Genomic DNA, 17,999 nt, shown 5'->3' on the forward strand with positions numbered 1-17,999 from the left:
GCGAAAACCTCTTCTCCTGCTACAATCTGGGTCGAATTCAGAGTGTTGTGGTCACCACTGCTTCCCCTGTGATGGGTGTTCCACACATCCCTCGCCCTGGCAGCAGCACTGGGTGCCAGCGAGGGTCCTGGCTCTGGGATGACACTTGGGAAAGGCTTGAACTGGAGCATCTCTGACCTGGATTAAAAATAAGGAATTGAGGTGGTGGTTTTTTGCTGCCAGGCTTGGAAAAACCATGTCATGCCAGGGACGCTCGAGGGCTGGCAGTGCAAATGCATTCCTGCAGGAGCAAGAGTCAACGGAGAGGGCACGGGGGCTTTGTCCCCAGGACCAGGTGCTTTGGGTGCTGAAGGCTTTGGCAGAACCTGGAAGCTGAAAGAAAGATGCCAGGGGTAGATCTGGAGCACCAGATTCCTTCATCTGTCAGGGAAAATCCCAGCTATTTCTCCCCCCGCAAACCAGGGCTTTTGAAATGGAAAACCAGAATTAGGTACATAAAGAAAAGCTGGAGACACTTTCCACATCATTTTAAGATGGTTGCAAGGCTTGGAGGTCGCTAATATTTCCCCTGGACCTGGTGTAAAGGTTTGGAAATCAGAAGGGGAGCAGTCCCCTAGCCCAGCTCCTCATCACTGGTGTGTTCTTGCCCTCTGCAATCCCCTCACAATCCCCCTTGGAGGTGGGAGTGACATCCTGGTGACACCCCCCAGTCCACTCAGACACTGGATGTGACAAATCAGGTCACACCGGCTCTTCTTAAGCCAAACAGGGATAGAATGTCCCAGGGAGGGCAAATGTCCCATCCCTGGTCCAGCCACCCCCCTCCAGTACCCCCATGTCCCCATCCACCCCCATCCACAACCTCGGATACACTGGCTCTCCCCTTCGTAGAACCTTCCCTCCCTTGGCACATATATACATATATTATATATATATGTTATGGTTGTTATTTCTCCATGATGGACGGTTTATTGATCTGAAACTTCTGTTCAAAAAAAAAAAAAAAACAACCAAAAAAAACCAAAAAAAAAACAAACAAAAAAACAAACAAAAAAAAACAATTTAAAATTCCCTGAGCCTGGAAAATGACGGGTAGGTAGTTGGGACATTGGGACATTCATCTTCTTTGCCACCTTTTCATGTCGATTTTATTATTAGTATTGATTTATTTAAATATATATTTATATATATATATATATATATATATATATTTTTCTGTCCCTTCCCAGGAGTCGTCCCCCCCCTCCGCCCCCCCATCCACCCACCCTCCCCAAATCCGTGCGGCGGATCCGGCGCGTCAGTGGTTGTTTTTAATCCTATGCTGGGCCGGGATATAAGGCAGCACCGTCTGGGTGCTTTTGTCGGCCACGGTCTGGGTGCTGCTGGTCCTCATCAGCCGCCGGCCCGGGGCCGCGCCGCCGCCGGCTTTCGAGTGCTTCGAGGGCCCGCCCGGCACCTTCCTGGCGGGCTCCTCGGGCCCCTCGTCCCCCGGGGACTAGACCACGTTCTGTGCGGAGGCTTCCCGGGCATCGGCGCAGCACAGGGGCGGGCTTTTTAAAGGCCACGCTTGTCGCTTAATGCGGGGACCCGGCTCACCAGCGTGCCGGCGCGGGGCGGAGGCTGCGGCAGCTTCAGGGGAGGCTGATGGTCGTGCCGAAGGCTATCCCTTCCTGCCTGGTTCCTCGCTGGACGAATCCGGGGTGCCCCCGCCCCGGGGGCCGTTGGGGATGGGCAGCCCCCCGTTCATCAGCCGGTAGTCGGGCTGGCGAGCGGGCGGGGGCTGCGGCTGCGGCCGGGGGGGCTCGGGGCCGTCGCCCGGGTCGGAGGGGGTGGAAGCATCCAGGAAGGAGCAGAATTCCCAGCTGTCGGAGAGGATGTCGGAGGCGGCGAAATCGAGGGGTCCCAGCTCGAAGGTGCCTCCGCCCTTGTCGCTGCTGGACGTGCTGCTGGCCGTCGCCGTCGTCCAGTCGTCCGGCTCCAGGTCGAACTCGAAGTCGGACGTCAGGCGGTCGATCTGGCTCACCACCTGCGGGCAGACGGACGGACGCACGGACAGAGAGGAGCTGCTGGGAGGGACCCTCCCGTTTCTGCTCCGTAATTACACCACACCCCTAAGTCTCTGCTGTTTGCCCTGGCACCACCGGTGTGATGAGCTGGGAGGTCTCAGCTCAAATGGAGCCTCCTGGCAGGGACCGAAGCCCACCCGGTGGCAAAGCACCCAAACCCCCAAGCCTTGGGTGCCCCTGAGCGCTCGGTGTGACAGGATGGGCCTTCCCCAGGGTCTGCCCTGTCCCCTGGGATGACTCCCACCCCAAATCCTCGGGCACGTGGTGTCCTTTGGTCCCTCTCACTAGACCACAAGGAGCCACCAGTGACCATCACTTCCTCCCTCTGGAGAAGGCAGCTCTGTGAGTGGGGAAGCCAAGGCAGGCGGTGGATGATGGTCCAAGGTCCTGGATCGATCCCAATCCTCCATTTCTTTCACAGTGTTGAGTATATCGAGCCCTGTGGTGGCTTGGGGATGGGGTCACGGCCCCACCATGCCACTGGGGACAGATCCCGTGTGAGGCGTGACTAAATCAAGCCTTAAAATATTAAAAATAATAGATGCAAAGTCCTAAGGGAGGTTCAAGCCATGGGCAGGGCTGGAAGGGGAAAGAAGAGAGGAATGACCTCCTTCCTCCTACAGCTCCCACAGATCATGGTCTCCACCTAACGACCTTGCCAAGGTTTTGGATGCAACAGATTCATCGCCCACCTTCAAGTCTTTAATCCTGCCCAACTCAGGGGCTGCCCAGCACTGACCACAGCACTTATCCTGCCCAGGAGACCCCAGTCCCACCTGGCATCCAGATGGAACCGTGTCTATCCACGGTATTTCTTGGCTGGTGTCTCTGCGTGTGTGTGTGGGCGTGTGGGGCTCTGTTTCATGGGGGAGGCAGAGCACGACGTGGAAATCCAACTCCGTGGCACTGGGAGGTGTGTATTTTTGGCAGTTTTGCTGGCTCGCCTCCCCCCTCTCTGGGGGAGCTGGCAGAGGGCCTGGCTGGTCCCTGTGCTGCCAAGCAGGAGGTGGGCAGTGGCAGACAAGGGGGGCCAGGGGGAACCCCTCCGTACTCCTGGTACCTGTTTGTGACCCATGTGATGCAATCTGTGCTACTCCCATCCCCAGCTTGGGCTGGTGAGGGCATCATGGGCATCGGTGCCCCCTGCACCCCAGGGCTGTGTCCCTTCTGGATGCCCATCCCACTCACAGAGCATCTGGAAGCACAAATTTGCTCGACTTCTTCCAGGTGGTTTCTTCACACAGTAATGTTGTTTTTCATTACTGCTGTTCCCTCCCCATCTTTTTCCTTCCACTGCCCTTCCACCTGCCCTTCCACCTGTCCTTTCCTGGTGGAAACCAGCCACAAATCTCCCAAAATAAGGGAAGGAAGGTAAATCAATGGGCAGTGTCTTGCCAGACACCTTTCCTTTCCTTCTCCTCACGCCACCAAAAAGCCCTGACTTATCTCCACCAGTCCCACAGTTCATCACTGGGGGTTGGAGCCTCCCATCCACCAAGATTAATTAATCATGGCACATCTCTCCATCATTTTTATGCTGCTGTATCCCGTAACTCCATGTTCTTTGAGCATTTTTGCTGTGAGGAACTGAGTCCTTGGGCTCAGACACCCCATCCCATCTGAGGGCGGGCACCCCAAACCTGCTGTCACGGGGCCAGGTTGCCCTTGGTCTCTGCATCCCTCTGCCAGATGCCGACGTGCAGAGGTTTGGGACAGCTCCATAAATCCCTGGAAATGCACCATAAAGCATGGCTCAGCAGGGCAGGCTCCTCACAGAGCCCCCGTGGTGGGTGAGGATGCGTGGGCAGAGTTAAGGGTAATTTAATATGTCTGGGCAACTGAAACAGGGAGCCCGGGGGGACGATTACTCTGCCAGCAGCCGGAGTGGCTCCGTTACATTCTGCTGACCTAATTTTAATCAAATTCCCATATTTGAGCTCCAAATTTCGCTCGTTCCACAGCCCTGCCCATGCAGCTCTCCTGCTCTGCCCAGCTCCCGAGGATTTGGCACCAAAGATGGGGAACTCGAGCCCCCCATGTGCATCCAGGCGTGGACACGCAGCATCCCCTCTTGTGAATCAGCCACCGGCCCCCACGGGACAGCTTCAGGCTCTGGCCGCAGGTAGGACCATTTCTGGGGACACCTGAGGCTCTGTGACAACCCAGAGAGGAGCATCTCTGGAGGACAAAGTGATGCCACCTCCACGGGGGCACAACCCCGAGGGGCACAGGGTGGGTTTGGGTGAGGGTGGTGGGGCTGGATGTGTGTGTGTGTGTGTGTGTGTTTGCTGCCTGGTGTGAACACGGGGCTGGGAAAATGAGGAGACCTGGGAATGGGGAGACCCTTTCTGGGGTGGGACGAGCTGATGTGAGCAGGAGAAGGGAGACTGAATGGCTGGGGTTGCTGCCTGGGAGTGGGTTGGCCACGCTGGAGATAAAAGATGCCAAAAAACATCTTTCCATGGAAAAGGGGGTGGTTAGGAAATGGGAGGAGGGGGTGGGAGAGAGTAGTGCACCCACCATCAGACCTGAGCATGTGGTCTAATATGCTGCAGATGGGCACTGATACACCTTAACAACCCTGATCAGCCCCTCCTGGGACCCATATAAGACCAGTTTGGGGATAAAACCTCTTTTCTGAGCTGTGCTGGAGTAGAACCTGTCCCCAGCCCCACGTGGTGGCCCCACAGCTGGGTTCTCTCCTGGATGGACCTCCTGAAGCCCATTCCATGTCCTGCTTGTGGGATGCACCTTGAATCTACATCATGTCCCTGTATCCTAGAGGGACTTTGTGTCCCCAAAGGATGGCAGAGCTGGGGACACTGAGCTGAGTGCTCATCCCAAGGTGCAGAAGGCAACAGGCTTTACCTAAGCTCCTCATCTGTGATCTCCAGCTTATTTTTCCAGCCATGGAAGACCTCTAGAGAGGGCAGGCAGGGACCCACCCATCCTTCAGGCTTTGGCTTTGAAGGGTGCTGAGATGCTGGGAGCATCCACAACGAAGTCTTGACATTAGAAAAGGTGATTTTTCTTGTTCCTGATGCACCATCAGAAATCTTTTTTTCTTTTTTTTCTTTTTTTTTACTCTTATCTTCAGGGGAGAAAGGGTGGAACTCGAGGAAGGGCGTTAAAAAGAAGATGACGTGACCTCTTCTTTCTTGGTGACAAGAAAGAATTAGGAAAAAGGGCAGGGATAGAGCTGTCTTTGGGAAACACCCGGCTATTATTATTTTTTAATAAGGCAGCAAAATGATTTCTGCTGAAACCCTCAGCTGGAATGAGATCACCTCTGTTTCCACAAAGGCTCGGTGATTACAGCACTGGGTTCAGGGGGAGCGTCTCCCTGGGCTTTGACTCGGGTCCCTGACACCCAGGGCCCTCCTCATCCTCATTAAAGGGACCTGCTGCCATTTGGGATCGGGCGGTGACAGGAGGAGGCACATCCCCATCCCAATCCTTGTGCCCATCCCGCTTCTTGTGGTGGCACACAGGGATTAGTGTCACATCAGCAGTGGCTCACTCGGGGCTATTTTTAGGAGCACTTGCTATTTTAAACGGGGGGGCAGTGGGGTGGGGTGGGGGGGTGTTAAATACCTATGTGACACTTGGTACCCGCTGAGGATTTAAATGTAAAGTAGGATTTGGGCTTTTCTCCCCCCTTTTCTCCTTCCTGAAGCAGGTTGTCAAAGCTTTTCCAGCTGAGGCCATCGCTGCTGGCAGAGGGAGCCAGGATGAGAGAGATGGGGGGGGGAGGGATGACCAGACCTGGGGTGGTTTGGGACAAGGCCCTGGTGATGTTCTCATCCCTCAGAGAACTGGGGTGGGTTTGTTCCCCTACGAGCAGGCTGGGAGGTGTGGGGTGTCCTCAGCACGTGGTGGAAGTGCCATGCGGGTGACAGACAGGACATGTCCCCATCCTCCATCACCTTTAGGTTGCTGCAAAGAGCCACCTTTTTGGTGACAGCAGAGCATCCCTGGTCCAGCTGGGGTATCCGGCAGCAGGAAAACAGGGACCAAAATAATTCCCCCTTGACCTCGTGCGTGGTGTCACCGAGGGGCCTCATCCTGCTGCACCCCAGTGTCCTGAAAGCAGCTGCTGGGGGGCCAAGGGTGCTCAGCTCTCGCCCAAAGGGACGAGCTTTGAGCAGCTGGAGGATGGAGTGAGGCAGAGGGATGAGCCACATCCCTGTGGAACCCCAGAGAGATGGACATGGAGCAAGGATGTGCCAAACCACGTTCATCCCCACCCCAAAAACCAGCTCCCACCATCCCACCCAGCTGGGAGTGCTGGGTGCTCCCCTCCCCTCCCACTGGTCCCCACGCCCATGGACGTTGCAGGCAGCCAGAAGCTTTCCGGATAAAAGCCCTAAATTGGGTGTTCACCTCCCCAGCTAAGGCAGATGTTGAACATCTGGAGCATTGTCGTTGTTTTTAATGGGATTTTGGGCTGTTGGCTGCACATCAAGCACTGAGCTCCCTGGCTGGGAGTTGGGTCTGGTGGCTCCAGCTCCCACGTTTTGGCCCCGCCGTTTCCTATCGAGGAACTAAACCTCCCGGACGCCCGGGAAGACGCAGGAGAGGCGGGAGGATGAGAGGGGACTTCAAAGGCTTCCTGGGCAGTAGTTGGTAACACGAATTCCTGGGGCCGGGGAAGGAGCTGGAAGATGCTGGGATCAAAGTGGTCTAAGAGCCCCTTCATCCCCACACGGCCTTTGAAGAGGAGGGGAGGCGGATCCGTGCTCAGGGCAGGTTCTGGTGGGCGAAGGCGGGGCCGGGGTGGGGAGATCAAACATGGCACTGCTTGGGCTGTCTCTGCTCCAGTGATGGGAGGCCCTGTGTGTGTCCCCTCAGCTGCCCTCCAGCAAGATGCAACAGTTTTCCCAATCCGGAGCCGAACATCCCATCCCCAGCCACGGTGGGAGCAGGGATTTTTGTGTGTCCCCCCATGCTCCCCATTCCCAGCACCTCCAGAAGCACATTTTGGGGTCCAAAGCATTTCCACAGAACCATGGAATGTTTGGGCTGGAAGGAACCTTAAAGCCCATCTCATTCCAACCCCTGTCATGGGCAGGGACACCTTCCACTAGACCAGGTTGCTCCAAGCTCCATCCAACCTGGCCTGGAACACTTCCAGGGATGGATTTTCCGATGGCACGCAGCTGCTTTTCCAGGCTGGATCCGGCCCGTGTGTCCCTGCACTGTGCTTTGCTGCCAGCTGGTGCACAGAGGGGATGAGCAACAGGACCGTGCAGCCCATGCTAAAATTCCCCAACCCTATTCCCAAAGCATCAAATCATCCTGGAGGCATTTGACACCAGCAATTCCTCCCCCCACAGGGGAAAAGAGCCACCCCAAAGCCCCACCACCCCCATATCCAAATGCTCCTGGAGCAGGGACCTTCCCACTTCCCAGTGCAGGCAAGGTGAGTAAATATTTAATAAGGAATGAATGATTAATTGGAACTGGCAAACTGAAGCAGAGTTGCAGGGGCCTCTCTTCCCCGAGCTGATCCTTACAAATGAGCGTGCCGAGGATCCAGGGTTCATTTGCTCCACCATCAGCTGCTAAATAGTTCAAAATCATCCTGCACATCTCCCAAACATGTTGTTATTAGAATAATAAGCCTCCTTCTCGCCATGAACTTCCCCAAGCATTCCCAGCTAATCACCTATTGATTACAACATTATTAAGGTATTTATTATCATAAGGGATTGCAGGGAGGGTTTTCCTCGTGCCAAAGTGTTGGAGGGAACTCCTCCGTGCTGTTCTGGGTGGTGGGACCCCGTTGCTTCCATCAGCAGCTGCAGAAGGGACAGGACTCTCCCCATGGGAATTTTGGGGGGTTTAAACAGATATCTGGGTTTATTTCCCGCCGTGGATGGTTTCCCACCCCCAGCACTAATCCCCCTAGGGTGGGAAGGAGCTCAGCCTTGCCGTGGAGCTTCTTGGGACCTCCTGGGGTATCTTATTCCCTGTGGCATCGCGGTGATCCCCGCGGGAAGAGGCCGGGGCTGGCAGGAGGTGCGTGGGAGGGAGGCAGCATGGCAAGCGCGCGGCGGAAGCGCCTTCCCTGCTGCCTCCTGCCTGATTTCTACTTCCAGTGTGCGTTTTCAATCAAAGATTTTAATAATCATTTTCCCCGCACATAATACAGCCCTGTCTTGGAGTGCTGGGGAATAATTATATACACAAAAGGGAAGGAGGGAGGGAGGGAGAGCGGGAGCGGGGAGGCTGGTGAAACAGCATCCCGAATAAAACGGACATCTGGAATGACAGCCTTCAGGTGGGAACCGCTCCCGGGAGGCGGGGATGGAGCCTGAACCAGTGTCTGGTCACACATCACATCCTCAGGGATGGGCCAGCAGAGTGGGGCTGCCCTGGGGTCTCCCGCTGGAGCCTCCCCCCGGAGCATCCCACAATCCTGGCTGGCTCTGGGACTCAGCGTCTCTGCTGAAGCAGGGACAACCTGAGAGGAAAGGCTCATGTGAGCCAGAGCCAGCTGTGACTGGAGCTGGTGAACAGTTTTGGAGCAGGAACCATCCCTGGGTGGAAGCCCTTGTGCCCACACAGGGTGTTTATGGCTTCGGGGGTTATTTTTGGCGAGGTGGTTATGACCTGGCTGCTGCCTCCGGGTGGGTAAAGTCCTGGCACCCAGCTCCCTGTGCAAGAAAAACCCAGAAGGAGCAGGTCCAGCATCACCCAGTGCTCTCCAGTATCACCCAGTGCAGGTTTTCCAGCGCCGTGGGTGTGTCTGGTGCCCTCACTGGGCACATCCAGCCCTGCAACCCGACCCACCAGTGATGCCCCTACCAGAGGAGGTGGCCACAGGGATGGATATTTCCAAAGCCCCCATGGTGGCTCCGTTGGAGAACACACCAATATCACAAGTGCCAGGACACTGGTGGCCTTTGATGGCCCTGAGCAGCCCCACCTGGGACCCCACCCCTGAGCCCACCTGAGCTCGGGGCCATCAGCCCTGCTTGTCCCCAGGCTTGTCCCTGTGTCCTGGTCCTCACTTCCAGCCAAGGAAGAGCATCCCAATGTGCAAGGAAGACAACAAAAAGGGCTTATTTTTTCACTTCTTTTTCGCCAAAATCTTAGAGATTACGATTTGCCAGCCTGGTGTCTGCCACGTACTTCTCTGTGTGGGCTTGAAAGAGAATTCCATGTAACCTGCTCCCATTGAGCTTGCTCTGAGTGATCCAGAGGGCAGGAAAATGAATTTCCATCCCTGGAAGTGTCCAAGGCCAGGTTGGACGGGGCTTGGAGCAACCTGGTCTAGCGGAAGATGTCCCTGCCCATGACAGGGAAGTGGAACAAGACGGGCTTTAAACCCATCCAACTCAAACCATTCTATGAATTTCCAAAGCCTCTAACACCCAAATTCTGCTTGGTTTGGGGAAAACCAGACCTCTGTTTCTCTGGAGTCGCTGACTCCTGGTTCAACCTGATTGGACTGGTGTGTTTTAGCTCCGAAGCCTGCACTGAGTGTACTGAGAGTTAGGCTGTTTTGTATGAATTTGAATAATTGCTGCAGAGTTTTGTGGGTCTGTTCTAGGAGCTGGGAGAAGGGCTGAAGTTTGGGACCCACCTCATGTCTGGCTCCACGCTGACCTGGCCTCGCTGTCCCTTGATGTGGGGAGCTCTCCCAGAGCACCCATGGGATGCTGCCTGGGAGGTTACCAGTGTCTAGGCATGTGCCAGCTCCATGGAAAAAACATTTCCATGCTTTAACACTTCCTGGCACTCTCTGGAGAAGCCACCTCATGGGGTGTGGACCCCCTCCCTGGCACAGAGCAGGGTGTCCCTGGGGTGGGGACAGAGGATGGGTGTCCTCTAGCTACCTCCTCCTCTTCTCTCCTCTGACACATGCTGGTACCACCTGACTTGGGCAGCCCACCAAGACCCTTCTGGCCCCAAGAGCTGGACAGGGACCTGGTGGAGCCACCCAAAGTTTGGTGGCAAGCACAACCTGGTCTCAGCTGTGAAATGGTTGGAGGTTGGCCCCATCCTGGTCCTTCTTATCCCTCCATATCCTCAGCAAGAGGGATGCTCACCTGATCATGGTGGTCCTACCCGGCCTTAAATTCATGGGGTCGATAGAACAGGCCAATTGCCATCATCATCCTCCCTTTGAAAGCCTGTTAATCTCCTGGAGGAGCATGAAGTGAGCTCAGGCTAAATAGAAAGTAGCTCTGCATCCCAATTATTACTATTATGGCTTTTCCTAATCCATCAGAGATGTGTTGGAGGGGTTTTGGGCTCTGCCGATGGCACTGCGGGATTTGGTGGGGGAGTAGGAGGCTTTTTGCTTTGGGTGGCTGGGTTTGCTTTCTGCTGCTGGAAGGACTGACAAAGCCAGGAGAGAAAGGAAAATCTCTTGGGGTGCCACAGCCCGGTCGAGACCTCACAGGGACAACTTCCCCTAAAATCTCCTGGATGGAGTGGAGCCATCCCAAAGGAGGACACTGCACCGCAGGCTGGAGGATGTCCCCTCCCTGACCACAGCCACCAGGATGATGTTGGTGCACCTGCATCAGCGTTCTCTTGGTGGCACCCAGATGCCACTGACCCACACGGGGCTGCTCCGTGGTGCCCATGGCAAGTTCCTGCCCTTCCTGAGGGGTGGCGAGGTTCTGGATGCAGTCCCAGGCCATGGAGAGGATGCCAGCGCCCGCCTGCCCTGTTGCCAAAGCAATCAGCTGCTCCATGCTCAAGGCTACTGCACACTTCCCATCCACCACTCCCCATCCCCTGCAGAGGCGTCCTAAATTACCAACCCCATCCTGACCCCCTTCCCCTCCAGCTTGGAGATGTGTGGCCCAAACCCTCGAGCCAGGGAAATATTAAATCCCCCATCAAAGTGTCTCTGTGGTGCCTCTGCACCGGGAGAAAACTCCAACCACACTTTGTGTGTGCACACAGATATTTCTGCAGGAGCACTGGGCCCTCTCCAGCCAGGCTACAGGACACCCAGTCCCTCTGACCCCCTCTCTGTGCTGTGGGTGCTCCTCATTGCATCCAGGACTGATGCCATATTTTCAGTGCCCTCTGCAATGCCAGAGGGACCCACCATCCCCTCTCTGTCCACCTCCTTGGTTTGGAAGGGGCCTGGAAAACAGCCTCCAAGGCAGAGCAGAGTGGACTGTGACACCAGTTCTCCCAGTGCTGGCGGTGCTTCTCCCACCAGCAGCACCAGCAGAGCTGGTGCCTCGGCCAGGGCCCCTCACCCCGAGCAAACCCCGGGGTCAAGGTCAGGAGCGATTTTACAAACCATGCCCAGTTTTCTCCCTTCTTGGAAAATCCTACTGCACATCATCCAGGTGCCTCCTGGGGCCGGTGGGTTGCGGGTGCTGAGCTGGCTCTGCTCCCCCTATCCTGACCCTGGGGCAGGGGGACAGGGACAGGGAACCCCCATTTGGGATCAGCAGCTACCACGACCCGCTCTCCTACCTCCCGGAGCTCCTTGGCCACCTCCTTGAGCTCCTGTAAGATGCCTTCCAGTTGCCCGATCACCATTTTCATCCGGCTCCGGATCCTTTCCCGTTCACAATTACTCTTGCTGCTGCTACAATTGCTGCTGCTGCTGCTGGGGTGGTCACTGGGCTGCCTGTCCTGGCAGGTCCGGGAGTCCATCCTTCCCTACCAGCCTCGGTTCCCGGCCCCAACGGCTCTGTCCATCCTGCTCCCCCCTAGCCGGGTGGCCTGGCGTCCGCGCAGCCCCTCTCGGCCGGGGAGCTTTCAACATCTTAACGTTCCCCTGCCTCCAAGGAAGTCCCAGCCGCACGCTCGCCTCCCTGCGAGGTCGGGGGGCTCTGGTTCGGAGCGGGGAGCGGGGTCGGGGTGCAGCATGCAGAGTCGGGAATGCTGCGGAGGGGACTCAGCCGGTGGCCGCGGGGAGGTGTGAGGTGGCCATGGGGTGAGCAGAGGGCGAGGAGGAGGAGGAAGAGGAGGAAGAGTTCCTTGGATGTCCCAGGAAGCTAAAATCCAGCGGCTCACGCCTTGCCTGCTCCCCGACGCCGGGGAGGGGAATGCAGGGCTGAGTGTCCCCGGGGAGCGACGCTTTTCCCCACGTCGGGCCCTCGCTCCGGGGTCTGCGGCTCCAGCGCTGGGGGGCTGTGGTGGGGGAGGTCTCCCAGCTGGGCACAGGTGTTCTGGGGAGACCAGGGTCCCCTCCTGCAAGGACAGATAGATAACGTGAGGGAGCCATCCCTTCTGGAGCCAGGAAGGTGGTGGAGGGGCTCTGCCCACTCCCACCTTGCCTTGATCTCAGCCCCGGCAGGAGGACAAGCCCCCAGGTACCCCCAGAGCAGCTCCCCCTAATTGAGTGGGGACAGGACGGAGCCTGACGCTGTCCCCCTCCTTTTGTCCTCCCCACTTCCCCACAGTTTGAGACCTGGAGAATGGGGGCACAGTGGGGTCTCGCAGAGCCAGATGGATGGATAGAGGGACAGACAGACAGGCAGCCGTGCGGCTCAGGAACTCACCGTCGCGATCCAGAACCTCCTTGGCTCCAGTCCAAGCTCGTCCTTGTCCTTTTTTTCCCCCTTCTCCTTTCCTTACTTCCTCCCCCTCCTCCTCCTCTTTCTCCTCCCTCAGGGCTTTTCCGTGGCACAAGAGGAGTCCGGGGGCCACTTTCCTTCGGTTGCTGTTGGAAGGGGTGAGACGTTACCGGAGGTGACAGCCCGCCGGGGCGGGGGGACGGGGACACGCGTCCCGGGAGACTCATCTGCTTGCGGGGGGGTGTCGGGCAGCCTCCTCCCACCTGGGGCCCATCCCACCATCATTCTCCTCCCGGCTTGGTTCAAACCCCAACCCCGCCTCGGCCGAGCAGGGGGGAAAACCCACCTTGGCCCCAAATGTCCCCCCTTCCCCCGGGGAGGGGGAAAGCAGCACGGGCGGAGGCGGAGTGAGGTGGGGGGGCGCGTCCCCTCAGCTCGGGGGTACGCACAGGGAGGGGGAGTCCCGGCATGCTCCCATCTCCATCCCCGGTACCCGCATCCTCCATCCCCCCTGCTCCCATCCTTCAGCCCCGGTACCCGCATCCTTCAGCCCCGGTACCCGCATCCTTCAGCCCTGGTACCCGCATCCTCCGGGGCGCCGGGGATGGAGGATGTCGGTATCCGCAGCTTCCATCCCCGCTACCTGCATCCTCCATCCCTGCCGCTCTCATCCTCCATCCCCGGAGCCCGCATCCTCCTTCCCCTCTCCCCGCATCCTCCATCCCCGGAGCCCGCGTCCTCCATCCCCGCTCCCCGCAACCCAACTACCCGCATCCCCCTCCGCTCCCTCCCTCCCTCCCTCCCTCCCTCCCTCTCCCCCTCTGCCCTCCCTCCCGGTGCCCCCGCACCCCCGCACCCCCGCGCAGTGCCCCCGGGACCGACCGGCGGCGGTGCGGGCTCAGGGCCGGCCGGTCCCCGGGCGCCGGGCGGGCGGAGCGGGGCGGGCGGCGCCCGGCGCCCCGGGCAGAGCCATGGGGCGGGCGGAGCGGCGGTGGGCGCCCGGCCCCCGGCCCCGGCCGCAGCCTCCCCGCGGCTCCCGGTTCGCTCGCCCCGGCGGCTGCTGTGTCAGAGAAAGGGGCTGAGCCTCCGCCGGGCGGGGGGGGCTTAAAGGGACCGGGAGCCCCGTTGCACGGGGGGCGGCGCCGGGGGAAACTGAGGCAACGCCGGGGGTCCCTTGCTGGGGAGGAAGGGAGTCTTGCCTCAGTTTCCCCGCTCTGTCCCCCCCGCTTCAAATAACAGGCTCGTTAAGGCTGGTTCCTTCTGAATGCAAAATGCCCCTCCCCTGCCCCGTGGGTCGTATTTGGGGCCAATTTCTGCAGGATCTGTAAAAACCCACCGGGGATGCGGGAGCATCATCCCAGCAAAGATCCTTGGATGGGAGGAAAAAACAACTATGGGTTTGTACGTGAATGTGTGTGTGGGGAGGGGGCTGGTCTGGTCTAGGGAGGAACCCCAAGGAGGGGAGGGATTTGCTCCAAAGCGGTGATCCAGCCTGGGGAAATCCATCCAGTTCAGCAGCAGTGGGAGCAAGGAGAGATTCCTGTCCTGGAGCTGAGCGGTGACGATAGGTGGCAATCCCAGGTCTGCCAGCGGCGAGGCGGCGGGTGCGCATTTATGTTATTTATTGCCTCCTACTGGGAATGTTCAAAAGTGCTGAACACACTTTTTGGCGTGGACCCGAACTGACTCATCCTTCAGCTTGTGAAGAGCTGATGCTTTGGGGGCTCTTCTGATTCCCGCAGAACATCCCGGTGGGAATCCAGGGATGGCAGGAGAGCCAAGGTGTGTGGTGGATGACGGCGAGCAGTCCCTCACTGGACAGATTTATTGGAATCATTTTTTCCAGGGTAATCATATGGGAAGTTTTCAGCAGGAATCTCCTCCAATATTTTGCACCTGAAGCTCAGCCAGGGACAACACGGCCACCTGGGTCCCCCACAGCCACCACGCTCCCCCTGCTTCCTCCAATAGCAGGTCAATGCCAGCTCGAGCTCTGCCTCATCCCAGAAATCAGCAGGGATACTGGGACAGCGATTTGGGGAAAGAGTGGAGGTTGTAAAACTCAGAGAGAGGTGCTGCTTCTGGGAAGTCCAGTGGTGATGCGGGATCAGGTGGGAAAATACATTGAATGATGTGGGGCAGAGGAGCAGCTGAACACACTCCCATGGGGGATAAAATGAGCGGCTGAGGTGTGGACTGAGGAGGAAACACGGCTCCATCCATGACCTGCTCTTCCCCTCTCCCAGCCGTGGTGGGCACCAGCAGCCCAGGGAGTTTTGGTCCCAGCCAGGTTGGTAAAAGATGCTCAGAAATATCCATGGTCAGCACTGGAGAGTGTGAGTACTGCCCAAAAACCTCCTGTCCATGGTGGTGGAGCTAAAGCAGCCAAAATGGCCCTGCAGGGATGTCCAGAGCCTCCAGTGTGGGGTCAGAGCCCCAAGCTGTGTCTCCTACAACCTGAAATCCTCTGGATGGTGTCTTGAGGATGTGAAACAAAGGGATGCAGTGAGGGATGTCCCCCCCACCAAGGGGATGGAAAGACTCAGCCCCTACGAGACACCCGAGAAGCCAAGCCCACAGCACACCTCACCCTTCACTCCTGCTTTCCTTTGCTCCAAAGCCCTGGATGGACATTCCCATGCTCCCCATCCTGGCTTGATCTTGCTGTGAATGCCACCGTGCCTCCAGCTGCTGGTGGATTCATCATTGGTGGAGGAAGAATAGGAGGAAGATGGAGTTTTCCTTTTAAAATTTATTTTCTGCTTCTATGTGCTGCTTTGCAAAGCCTGGATTCCCCCTCTGAAGAACCTGGAGAATGACACAGGATGTTTCTTCCCACCTGTGCATCACAGCCTGGATTTGGGAGTCATGGCCCACCCTGCTCTCAGCTCTCATCACCCTTGTGACTGATCCATGTTCTCCATCTCCCTGCCAGATCCAATCCTGTCCCACACCACCTTCCTCAGGGTCTCCCAGAGGATTTGGGGGGGATCCCCAAATGCTGCCCAGCCTTGGTACCCCACTGGTGGAGGTTTCCCCATGGGAAGGACACGGCTGGAGTGCGACGGGGAGAGAGGAGTGGCTTTATTCCCACCGCCCTAACCTCTCTCCCTCCCTCATTCTCCAATCTTTATTTATGCTTTTTGTCAGATCTGATTTACTGGGGATTTTCCCGTTCCAACAGGAAAACTGCTGGGAGGGGATTTCTCTGCAAGGCTTTCGGGCTCACAGGCATTTTATTTTGCAGGGTCGTGCCAGGCTGGTTCCTGCAGGGTGGCTCTTGGCTCAGCAAGCCTTAACGTGGGACCCCCAAGGTGGGGGGTCCCCTCTGGCCCCCCAGACCCCCGTGGTGGCCCTGGCCTGGAGCTGGTCCCCATTGTCATGCTGCTGGCAGGTGCCCTTTGCTGCTGAGCCGCTGATGTATCGCTTCCCTGCCGTGACTCACTGGCACAGATCTAATTTCTAATTAAATAGCGATTCTTTTCAGAGCCATTTATTTCTGTTTCTTTTGTATTTTGATTGGAGTGTCAGTCAGTTTTTCACCAGTTTGTCAATTCCTCTTTCCCTGAAGATTAGCGAGGAGAGATGTGAGAATACAGAAATATGTGTTAGCAACGCTGAGCCCGGGAGCGCCTTGGGCCCCGGGAAAAGCCTGAGGAGAATAACGGGAAGAAATCAAGGAGGAGACAGAAAATAATCCCAGAAAAAGCCTGTTGAGAGCAATGTTTCAAAATCTATTTTTTTTCCCCCACCTCTATCACCCTTCCCTGGCAGACCCAAAAGTCCTATCCTGCTGCCTTCCCATGGCAGCAGACGGTGCCTTCCGGGAGAAATCCCATGGGATGCTCACAGTGAAACAGCCTTCTCCTGGATGGACTTTATCCTTAGGTTAAAGGAAACATGGGATGTGAGAATTAACCTCTGAGGTGTTCCCAAACCTTCATGCTCAGCACATGGTCTGGGGGGGAAGGGGCCTCCCCTCCCTGCTGGGCGTCTCAGCTCCCTCCAGGGCTGGGGGGAAATCAAAATCCTCCCATCCAGTGAGGATTAGGGATTTTTTAGTGAGATGGTCCATGATGGGCTCTTGGGGGGAGGCTTAATCAATTCTTCACCAGAAGATCCTGGCAGCTCCAACTCTGCCTGGTATGTGGGCATCGCCCTCAACACCACATTCCAGCTCAAAGCCACACCACAGAGGGCCCAAATCCCAAATTCCCTGTGTTGGCTCATCCCAGCGAGTGCAGCACCCCTGGATTTGAAATCCCAGCCTGGCCGTGGTGAGGGTGGGGAATAAAAACTGCCTCTGGTGCTGAGCGGTGATGGCTTTGCTGAGCCGACGTGCTCAGGCCACGTGTTGCAGCCGGGTGATTTCAGGTCGACTTGTTGCTCTTAAGCGGGTAGGAAGGAAAAAAAGCCTATTAAAGTGGAGTGACAGCATGGGCGTGACCTGTAAAACCATCGGCTCCGGGGGGAAGGGGACCCGGGGAAATCCACAACTGCTTTCCAAAGAGGCTTGGAAAATTACAGGCTGCTCCTACCTTGAGAAAATTGTTATATTTTAATTAGTTTGTGTGTCTGGGTGGAAAATGTTGTGTCCCATCACGTGGGGCTCTTGGCCTGTGATAGGCTGGCTTGTATAAAACACTGGAGGAAATCACGACCCCATCCCAAATAACTCCAAAGGCACCCAACCTCCCTCCCCAGGTGGGATGTATTTGGGCTAAAAGCCCTGGGAAGGGCGGGAGCATCAGCATCGAAGATTTCAAGGGGGCTCAGTGTCTACTTAAAGGGCTCAGAGTGAGGGGGTTCTTTCTGGAGCTGGGGATTTTGGCAAGGGGAGGTTGTCTCTGTGGAAGCTGTGGAGGAGCTGGTACAGGTGAGTAGGGGAGAACCCCAAAATGGGGCTCTTCTCCCCAGGATTTTGTCCTTTGGGATTCTCTCCTCATTTCCTAATTCTTCAGAGCTGTGAGGTTTGGGCTGTTTGGAGCTGCTTTAATGAAGATTTTTGATGTTAGTGGAGTCTCTGCTGCTGTAAGGCTGGGATGGGGATGGATTTGGGGTCCTCTCCATGGCCAGGCCAGCTAAAACCCAGGTGGAAATGCTGCTCTTCTCCTTAATATTGGAAAAACTCGGTCTCAGATGGAGACACTCACTGTGGGATTAATCCCTCAGTTGGATGGCTGGAGCTGGGAGCATCCTGTCACAGTCAGTGGGTCTGGGTGTCTCCGGGTTCAGGCAGAGAGATCCAATCCCTTGTGGCAGGAAAAATCGATGTGGCTTCGTGCCCTCATTAATTCCTCATCGGGGCCAGTGCTGGGTTTGCATTGAAGTATGAAATGAAGTGGGCAGGGAGGAGGGAGAGCAAATATTAACGTTCTTAATGGCCTTTTGTTTTACCAGCAAACCCACTATTAATCACCTCGGCGAGGGG

At 56.9% G+C, this 17,999-nt stretch overlaps 1 protein-coding gene across 1 annotated transcript; it reads right to left on the minus strand.

Moving 5' to 3' along the window:
- Positions 1 to 1,264: 1,264 nt before the first annotated feature.
- Positions 1,265 to 11,867, minus strand: INSYN1 (inhibitory synaptic factor 1). Its single transcript, XM_027724318.2, is given in 2 exon segments — positions 1,265 to 2,026; positions 11,520 to 11,867. Coding segments are annotated over 2 exon segments (912 nt in total). The 5' UTR covers positions 11,703 to 11,867; the 3' UTR covers positions 1,265 to 1,297.
- Positions 11,868 to 17,999: the final 6,132 nt, after the last annotated feature.

The sequence above is a fragment of the Pipra filicauda genome, unplaced genomic scaffold, assembly GCF_003945595.2.
Source record: "Pipra filicauda isolate LSUMZ 115617 unplaced genomic scaffold, ASM394559v2 scaffold287_size946512_pilon, whole genome shotgun sequence".
Classification (NCBI taxonomy): Eukaryota; Metazoa; Chordata; class Aves; order Passeriformes; family Pipridae; genus Pipra; species Pipra filicauda.